This window comes from Amaranthus tricolor, chromosome 10, assembly GCF_026212465.1.
Source record: "Amaranthus tricolor cultivar Red isolate AtriRed21 chromosome 10, ASM2621246v1, whole genome shotgun sequence".
Taxonomy (NCBI): Eukaryota; Viridiplantae; Streptophyta; class Magnoliopsida; order Caryophyllales; family Amaranthaceae; genus Amaranthus; species Amaranthus tricolor.
The window spans coordinates 5,215,231-5,225,884 of NC_080056.1; the positions used below are offsets into that span (position 1 = coordinate 5,215,231).

The 10,654-nt window shown below is 28.5% G+C and overlaps 1 protein-coding gene across 1 annotated transcript; it reads right to left on the reverse strand.

Annotated features, from left to right (window-relative positions):
- Window positions 1–15: 15 nt before the first annotated feature.
- Window positions 16–10,339, reverse strand: LOC130825156 (sugar transport protein 13-like). The gene is made up of 5 exons (XM_057690226.1): window positions 9,959–10,339; window positions 6,923–7,248; window positions 2,703–2,827; window positions 1,066–1,570; window positions 16–741 (listed from the first exon to the last, which is right to left on the reverse strand). Exons 1-5 carry the CDS (start codon window positions 10,095–10,097, stop codon window positions 235–237), a joined length of 1,602 nt encoding a protein of 533 aa, XP_057546209.1. The 5' UTR covers window positions 10,098–10,339; the 3' UTR covers window positions 16–234.
- Window positions 10,340–10,654: the final 315 nt, after the last annotated feature.

The window sequence follows — 10,654 nt, forward strand, 5'->3', positions numbered from 1 at the left end:
ACTCCTTTCCAAAAGAATTCCAGAACTATGGAACCTGTTCATTCATTGTAATAAAATCCTACAACATAAAATATAGTATCAGTATGGGCACTATTTTTGCTAGTCATGTACCCAAATTATCAATACTAGCCTATTTACCCTTTGCATTTAATTTAAAGATACTGTAAAAGAAAATAAGAAATTACTACTAAACAATGATATGATTTCTTATCATCCATCTACACTTCACCAAAATTAAGGTGCAGGAACAGACCCATTACTAAATTGCTTGTTCTTTTTAGCATCTTTGATACCATTAACCTCAATACCATCCATATAGCCATCTTCATCATCCATATATCGCTTCCAAAACCAATGCTTCTTCCAAACCCTCTCGGTCATCTCCTCAATCGGGATATTCTTTGTCTCGGGAAGCAAGAAAACCACGAAAAGAGACATAATTAAGACCCAACCCGAAAAGAATAGGAAAATTCCATACTTGAACTTGCAAAGCATAGACAAGAAAGCCTGTCCGATAACAAATGTGAAGAGCATGTTAACACAGACTGTCACACTCTGCCCTGCTGACCGTGTTTCCAAGGGGAAGGTTTCCGAAGGTATTAGCCATCCGAGAGGGCCCCATGACCAGGCGAAAGAAGCAACAAAGGTACACACCATTATAACAACAAAGATGGCATATCCATGGGATAGGTGGTTGGAATGATCCTTGAGCTTGAGTCCGAGGATTATGGCTATGATCACCTACACAGCAAAGCCAGAAAATAAAAGTTAGGAGAATCGGCCTCAAGGATTATGGTTGTGCCTACTGTCTAGGGGTGTTTAATAGTCGGCGCCCATTTTGAGCCCGCATCCAGCCCATTTTTAGAAGGACTTTATAAGGGCTGGGCCTAAATGAATCGGGCCAAAAACAGGCTTTTGGGCCCAGCCCATTTGAAGCCCATATTCTGTTTAAAGGGTTCAAATCCAATCTGGTCCATATTACTTGAGCCCGGCCCAGACCTAATCCGCTCCATTAAACACCCCTAGTTCTGCCCCAATTAGCTCCCCTTGTGGGTTCGTCCATACCTGAGAGAAGAACATTTGAACTCCGGCCTCAAGGAGAAGGAGACGTCTTCCAACTTTGTCGACAGAGTAAATCGAGACAACAGTCGACAGAACATTAACAGCACCAGTGATGACAGCAGAGTAAAGGGATGCATTGCTTCCAAATCCTAAGGTGTTGAACAAGACTGGTGCATAAAACATGATTGCATTTATACCTGTAAATTGCTGGAAGACTTGTAATGCAATCGCGATAACAAGTTGAGGTCGATTTCTTCGCTTAAGGAGATTTCGGAAAGGGTGTTGGACTTGTTTAGCCATACGACTAGCTTCGACTAGTTCTAAGAACTCGGGTTCTATGTTATCAGTGCCCCTGATTTTTCTAAGGACTGCTTTGCCTTCGTCTAATCGCCCTCTTTCGATCAGGCTGTTTGGGGTGTCTGTAACTAGAAGAGCTCCTAGGGTCAGCATAACAGCTGGAACTCCTGCTATTGCTAATGACACCCTCCATCCATTTTCTCCTTTCATCCTACATTAGACATACACATTCATTAGACTCATTGTTAGGGCAAGCCACTATAATTCTACTAATTTATTGTACTTGTACTAACAAATCATGAGTGCTTTTTATTAAATCAGGTTTAATTTTTTAATGTAGAGGTTACGGGTTTATTTGGAACATGACTTTTTTATTGAGTTTTAGTTGATTTTTGGGTTTTTTTTGTTGTTGATTAAACAACCAATAAAAGTGTTTGATAAATGCTTTTTAGTCCAACAAAAAGTTAGCTTCTAAATCTAAATCTAAATTAAGGTATTTGATTTATCAGCTAGAAGTTAATACTTTTGACCGGTCAAACCAGCTAACAACTCCAATCGACAGTCATTTATTAAACATACCATAGAGTTATGAGAACATTTTGGGTCACTAGTAAGAATTTAAAAAGAGTATGGGACAGAGGTAGTATTGTATAACACACAAAAGTACAATATAGTAAGTTTGCAAACTCAAGGTAAATAAAAAAAGGGAATCAAAGAAAAATGATGTACCCAACACCTCAAATCCTTAATTGCTTAATCATCTCACCATTTCAACGTCTAAATTAGTTTGAAAGTTCTGTTATTTAAATTAAACCAACCACTTATCTCATAACATCTAAGCTCCCATACTTTTCTTATTGACTAAAACTAGAGGGACCACGTTATAATATCTCCCACAATAATATCTCTATTATAATACAACAATCAAGCCCTAATGATATAGAAGTAATTCTATATGATTAACAATTAAATCTTATCAAAATAGAACTGATTAATTAAAATTGAGTACGATTCAAGCTTACTTATGTATAAAAAAAAATTTTAATTGTCAACAACTCAATATATATAAACATATACTCAAGAATCGAAATCGATCCAACGCAAAATGTTATAGTATTAAAAAAAATTTAAAGATAAAATTATATACAACACATAAATAAAATATCGAATTATTAATATCAATTTAATATTATATAAAATAAAAATAATATAAGTCATTGGTTGTAGGGGGTATATTACCCATTTTCTTCACTTCAAGAATACTCAATCGATAAATAAAAGTACTTAATTAAAAAGAAAAAAAGAAGGTTGAAATGAGGACGGAAAGTGAAAAAAGAACATACTTATCGGTGCCATAATTGACCAAGCTGGCGAAAAGAATGCCGATTGTGACGTTGAGTTGAAATAAAATATTAAGGCCTCCTCTTATTTGGGTGGGTGCTATCTCTGATAGAAACACCGGAACTGCCTGTTTTACATTATCCATCAATCAATACACTACATTTTTAATTATTTTAATATTAAAAATTTCTAATTAATAACTGTGATATGTAAATCATTACAAAAAAAACAAAAATTATAGTAATAAAATAAACAAAATAAAAAAAAATAAATTGAAATAACAAAACTCTCATCCTATCAAATCCTACCTCATAAGGGTAATTTGTTAACCTTACAAATAACAGTTATTTACTAAGACCTTTTCATTTTCATACTACTAGAAGTACCATATGATTAAAAAATATTTATATATTTTAATATACAATAATGTAAATTCGAAAGGACAGAATAATAAATAATAATTAAAAATCATTATGATTTTGAATATCATTGTTTAAATGACTCAAAATAGCATGATACACTGGATAAACAATGATAATGAAATAACTCAAAATGAATTAATCTTAGTTTAAGTGGAACACCGAATATGTTACATATCTACTGCACAGAATAAGTCATTTTTATAGGTGGAGATCGGAGAATATAAAATCTTTGTCACAACATTAAAAGACCTTAATCACTAAATCAACATATAGTTGTCAAATAATATGTAATTATCTACTTAAAGTATTTGCTTGAATGATTTCTGCAATATGTATTATAATTACATACTCTTTCTTTCTTATTTTGTGCAAGTGTACCTTTTTTTGGCACAAATAATCGCCCACTCCTAATATATTTTAGTTTAATATTAAAATATTAATATAAATTTTATTAATTAGAAATAGGATAAGGGAGTGAAAAGAAAGTTAAAAAACACGGAAGTATTGTGAATAAAAATTCAGAAATAAAGGGAAAAAAAAGGTGGTCTTATTCTAAAAAGTGAAAACGTAAGCAAATAATTAAAGATTTTAGGTCCACAAGGTTCCCATAAAGTAAAGTGGAATGGAAACGCATATCATAAGCATCTAAGAAATTGGATGAACTGGGTGGGACCCTTTAAGGACTAACTGAATAAAGCCAAGTCACATTATATTATTATTATTATTATTATTATTATTATTATTTTATACTGCTTAAAATCAGCAATATCTAAAAAGAGATTTATTTATATTTATTCTCTATTCATTAAAAAAGTGTATGTACATCAGCTGATCGCACTATCACATGTACGTACTCATACAAGATACTTCTAGGTCTATTCCTATGTCATACTCCAACTTTACTTGGAGACTTGGAGTATTATATTCAATTTCACGTCTAGTTGTAGTTAAAAATATTTTTTTTTTTTGATAAATTGTTATTGGTTTTTAGTTAGTTTTTTTTGGTAAATAAAATTTTTTTCATTCATCAGAAAAAATACTATAAAACCTAACTTTGAACTCAACTTTTTTTAATGTGCATCAGTATGAAAGTAAGGTCCACCTTATATAAAGATAATGTTTAATATATCATGTATAAAGAAAAGTGAGTTAACAAATTTAAAAACTATAAAAAAAGATAAGTCATACTTTTTCATTGACTTTAACATGCTAACAAAATATCATCTATTAAACATTTTTTTAATACTTTTAAGACATACATGTCGATTGTAAAAATTTTAATTACTTTTAGTTATAAGTACAAATTATAAGTTAATTCATAAAAACATATATTATGATGAAGTATAAAAATTTTATTTTTAAATGTGAAAAATAAAAGTCATGAAAAGGACAATGGGTAACGGTTGAGATTTTGGGATTTTTATATATACGACTCATGCTTAATCATGTTGGTCAAATGTGCAACAACGACAAGTTTATTGGGGACCAAATTAGTAAACAAGTAACAACCCTTGAGTATTTCATTTCTTCAAATCCATCATGTTTTTACCTTTATCATTATTTAATTACGTGGGTCCATTCTTTTTGTTTTTTTGGACAACTCACCGTATTATTTATATTACTCCATTTACAGTTTTTAATTTTATGTTCTAATTTAGTTGTAATATTTGCTTTTTCATGCAATTTAATGTATTAATTCAATTCCTAATATCTCTAATTATGTATAATAAAAAATTATAGAAATTTAATTTCATAATCTTTGCAATGAAACGAATTAAATAAATTTCATTTGACTATGTTTTAACTTATAGATTAAAAATTAATCACAAATTAAAAGTGATTAATGAATAGTATCATTTGCTTAATGTTGCAACTAATATAGAACGAAAGAAGTATTTAAGATTAGAGGGTTTTCATTCAGGTCATCGGATCAATTTCGAGTCACATGTTTCGAGTTAGTTTAAAATGGGGTCAAGGGTCCACATTGATTTTTACATAATTTTAAACTTATTTTGAAGTCGGATTAAGTCGAGTTCAGTTACAAGGTTAGATTGATAACAAATTAACAGATCTATTTTAAACACCTCTATCAAAGATTGTCATATCTTTTTAATCCTTTTTTTTACTATATTAATCTTTAATAAAAATATTTCTAAACCCTCCGTTTCTTTTCAAATGTTTCAGTTGGTTTGGGCATGTTTGCCAACAGACTAACATTATCCTTAATATTTCTAAATGTGCATAATTAAAATTATAAAAACTAGATATTAATAAACTTTAAGGTAGGATGAATCAAATAAAATCTTATCTGACCATATTTTAACTTATAAGATACAAATTAAAAGTAAATAATAAATAGCATAAAAACTAAATGACACGTTTAAAAAAAATATCAATGAAAACTTATTCTCGATTAAAAGTGGGAAGAAATAAAAAAGTGGGACTAGTAGTACTAATTGCTTAGTGATTCAAGTTCAGAGCTATCAAGTCAATTTCATCATCAATGATCAAGACTTGATCTGCTAAATGGATTGAAATCATTTTGAATCACACGTCCCTTATTCTTATATTTATAATTGTGAGATACTCATTAGTCATTACTGTGATGGTCAAATCAAAATATGCTTTTAAGACCCGTTTTCAAATAATTAGACCGAAACATATTTTAAATATATCAATATCAATTGATAAAAAAATACGGACTGTGATCAAAAATTAAAACAAGGCAATTCTAGGGGGACAAACAAGCACTTTCTCTATTTTGTAAAATTTTTTTTTTTGAAAGGCTATTTTGTATATTTTGATATACTTTTAATTATTGTGTATTTGATTGTGGCGCATTTTTATTTTTAATTGTGATATGAGGCTTATTAAACATATCAAGTTGGGTAGGATTTAGATTTAGGTTATATATAAATAGGTTAGGAACTACATAACCCATAGTTCTATACCAACATGTTTAGTTAATTGGGTTAAAAATCACAATCATGAGTACATGACCTGACCTTCAACTGATCAAGTCGACTAATTTCGACCCACTTAACGCGTTTATAGTTTTTTATTTTTATTTTTATTTTAAAGTTTTTAACATTGATAACATAATTTTTTAGGCCTTAATTTTAATCTATAATTGTTTGTTAGATGTTTATTTTGAATGTACTATGAAAAATAAGAAACTATTAAATAAATTAAATTTAGGTTATACTTATTGATTTGACTCAAAACTAACTAGCTTAATTAAATAAGTTATACAAATTTGTTTTATGTTTTAAAGTTTGAGCTAAACCTAATTCATTTATAAACAAATTAGATCAGATCGACCATTTAATTAATTGAGTCAAAAGCCTCAACCCAAACCCATTTATTTCCAATTAGGTTAAAATCGGGTTAACAGTTCAGGTTAGCTTTTGTCATACCTACGGTTTTTACATTCGCTTCTAATCGCATTCTTCACAAACTCACACGGTCTTTGGGAGATGTTGACAAACAATTGATAGCTTATAGCTTATATAATTGATTTTATCAACTTATTGAACATGTGAAGCAGTTTGATGTTATCACCAATTAATTTTAACCAACTAAATTACCAAATATTAGTATTAAATGGTTAGACTGCTCAACCAAATTAACTTGGTATTTTGTTTTATTCTTCTTCAACTAATTAATATACTAAACGTTTCCTGTTAGTAGCATAATCAAAGAGATAGTATGAAATACGTATATAATTTTATCTACAATTCAACCTAATGAATAAATTACTAATAACGTCCATAAAAATTAAAATTTTAAAAAAAAAGTACCTGATTGGCAAAACCAACACCACAACCAAGCAAAATCCTACCAACAATAAGCATAGCAAGATCTTGAGCAGCAGCATTAAGAACAACACCAGCAATAAAGAAGAAACCAGCAATGAGCATAGTGAGTCTCCTTCCTAATTGTCTTGTTGTATAAGATGCAAAAAATGTTGCAACTAAAGCAGCAAGGTATAATGATGATGTGAACAATTGTAGCCCTTGGTTGTCATATTCACAATAGTTACTTTGATTCGCATCCGGTGAATTCTTTTTTCGGTACACCACTGGGAAAAACTTCTTCAAAAATGGGTTCATTGATGTCACTCCTCCTGCATTTTTATAACATTTAATTGTTTATTATTATTTCCTTAATTAATTTAATTAATCAAAAAACACCCTTTTAATGCTATATTAAGGAATTACATCTCAACAAGCAATATTACTTCTATTTATATGGTGTAACATAATTTGGCTTTTAAATTCACAATTTGCATGCTCAAAATTGCTATAACATACAATTATCTCAAATTGACCATTATTCGTTTTTTACAATTTGCGTTCTACATGGAGATTAGTCAATTATGTGACGTTAGACTTGAGATCAATCATAATATACAATTTTCTCTTTGTTGGTATTTCTCTCTAGGATTGAAGAAAATTCTCTTTTTCTCATTTTATTTATATTATTCCTTTTTCACTTAATCTTGCTTCATGGATTTTTCATCAAAACAAAAGAAATTAATATCAATTTTCATTACAAATAAATTTTATTTTTAAAAATAATAAAATTATCAATAATAAATAAATATTTGCTTAATATGTGAAAAAATAAATATAATAATTGTTTATTTAAAAATAAAATGACTTATTAGATATATTTGTTAAAAAAAAAAATTTAGCTATTAGTTATTCCTAATTGTTTGACTTACAAATAAAAAATGAAAAAGTTAAAAAACAATAAATAAATAATGAGTTTAATTTTGCACTATAATTTCCTAAAAGAATCTCAATTTTTTCTTTTAAGAAATATTCACATAAGAATAAAATATTCTTTTTTACTTTAATCACATTTGTTCCAACCAAATCATGTGAACATCCAATAATATAGAAATAGTTGAAATTTAGGAGTACTAAATTGATAATGTATTATGTTGAAAACTATTGCACGTCTTTGTAAATACTCTGTTTATGTTAGCCATAGGCAATAGAATTACGCAAGTATGCTTAAAAAGTGGACTAAAAAAACTATTTTGAGTTTATTGATAAAAGTACTTCTATAATATACACTTTTTATGTAGAGTCCAATTTCAAAATAATGAAACAAACATATCAACATATTTTTAAAATATATTTGACTAATCCGGAGTAGGTGACCAAATACAAGTTGCATACAACATTTTTATTTTACACTCTTTGCTACTACCAAGAGTTATTTAATGGTAATCAAATTTAACAACACTAAACACAAATTACCATGTACTTGAAAATTATTTTATTCTCTCTCCTTTCCTCAATAAAGTTCCAATAAAAAATGTTCATCAAAATTTAAAAAAATGAAATATTTTAGATATTAGATATATTATTTTATTGAATAATAAATTTAACCTAGGAAAAATAGAGATCAAAAACATTAAAAAAAAAGCTGGTGAAAAAAATATATGTATTACAACTATATAAAAAAACATTTTTATAAAATTAGTAGGAGACATACGGAGATCATAATGAATATAAAATTGTTAAAATAATGTTAATAGAAGATATGTAGAGACATAAACATTATTAAAATATTAAATGATGATGAAAATGTTATTTTGTTCAAAATTTATGATCTGAATAGAAAAATTTTTCATGGGAATAACAAATAAAACACCAAAAATGTCAAATGAAAACTTTTTTAAGACACGGAGAAAGTATATTCTAATTTAATTTAGCTACATATATCTACAAATATAAATGATTTAACAAATACATTAATAAAATTTATTTGGAGAAAAGAAAAAGTGTTTTAATAAAATTTATGCTATTGTTTTTTTTTTGGAAAAAAAAAAAAGAAATCTGACGGCATGTTCCGCATGGACCCATCCATTGTTTAACACAAGTACTTCTGGCCCTGCCCCTGACATCTTATCAGAAAATAAAAATAGTGACCTTCCTGAACGTAATAACTCAAGGGCGTATCTGTAAATATAAATATTTCGTCGTACTATTGGTGGTTGTCCCCAACTATGCGGAAAATCTACTTTTTATCACAAGTTTACAGATTATTACACAAAAAAAATTGTTTTTCAATGTTTATACTATATTAATCTTTGATGAGCAACTCTAAAATTTTACTTCAATTTTGTAAGAAATGAAAATTATTAGTCTAAAATAATCCTAATATTAAATATTTAAAATTAGTGAAGATTAAAAATAAAGAAAAACATCTTATCTGATACTACCTCCTATTCAGCTGAATTGTCCCTTTTTTTTTAGCACTATTCACTTATCACTCTTAATTTGTATTTTACTCTTAATCTATAAGTTAAAACATAGTCATACGGGATCTTGTTTGATTTGTCTCAATACAAGGATTATTAATATCAACTTTTTATAATTTTTAATTAAGCATAATTTGAGATATTAAGAGTTAAAATGTTGCCTCGACAAGTGTAAAAAGTCAAATGGGACAGTTCAGCTGAATAGGAGGGAGTATTATAATGCAAAAAAGATACGTTAAAAAAGGAAACATGATATTCACATTTACAAATAAATGCACAAAAGGAAAAAACAATCAACTCTTCAGTTTCTGTCAAGATTTCAACCGTAACATCCCTTATAAATTTAAAAGCAAAACTGAAACAGCATAAAAAAATAAAATCACAAATGAATAAAACTTCTATTTTTTAAATTAATTTTTTTAATTCAAAAATTAAAGTCACCAACAATATCATAACCTTAATCAAATAAATTGAGATTGATTAAATAAATCAACATCCATTTTTCCATTTATTTAACCTCTAAATTTAAATTAAAAATAAAAGAAAAATATAAAATTACCTGAAATACCGACGTCATAACCAAACATTAGACCGCCGGTGGCAGCCATTATACAAGAAATAATGACGATCGGCGTAATCTTGGCTTCGAAAATAACTCCGGCGGCATTCGCCGGCGCGGAAAATCCTCCGGCAGGCATTCTATTTTCTCTCTCTTGAATTAGATTTGTCTCTTCTGTTTTGTGTGAGTAATGAGTTGTGAAGGTGAATAGAGAATCTTAACTGAAGGTGTATTTATAATAGTAAACTATAAGGTGGACTGATAGTGATTGTGATTGGACTCGGATACGGGTCTAAGTTCGGATTTGGGTTTAAATAGGAGAGAGAAATAAATGAGGTTAATCCAATCCAAATGAAATGAAACGAATTAGGAATAGAAATTAGAATACTGTTCGAAAAGGTATCAAGTGTGAAAAGGTGTATAATTAGGGTGTGTTCCCACTGTTTAGGATTTAGACACGTGGTTTTCTTGACCTGGACTTTTATTTATCCTCTTTGTCTATTTAGGCGGCTTTCCAGTTCCTCAATCCTCAGTTTGTGTCGTATTTGTATTTTTCTCCATCTCTTTTTCTTTTTTATATAAAAAAATCTTTTTGGAATAATTTCACCTATTATCCATATGTTGTTAATAATTTTTAATATTGATTATTTCTACATAATACAACCTTTGTAAATTATTTATTATACCTCTTTTCAC

Coding starts and splice junctions, on each gene's coding strand:
- LOC130825156 (XM_057690226.1), bottom strand. CDS start 10,097: ATGCCTGCCGGAGGATTTTCCGCGCCGGCGAATGCCGCCGGAGTTATT. Junction 1,571..2,702: donor GTCAATTATGGCACCGATAA/GTATGTTCTTTT, acceptor TGTCTAATGTAG/GATGAAAGGAGAAAATGGAT. Junction 742..1,065: donor TTCAAATGTTCTTCTCTCAG/GTATGGACGAAC, acceptor TTTGCTGTGTAG/GTGATCATAGCCATAATCCT.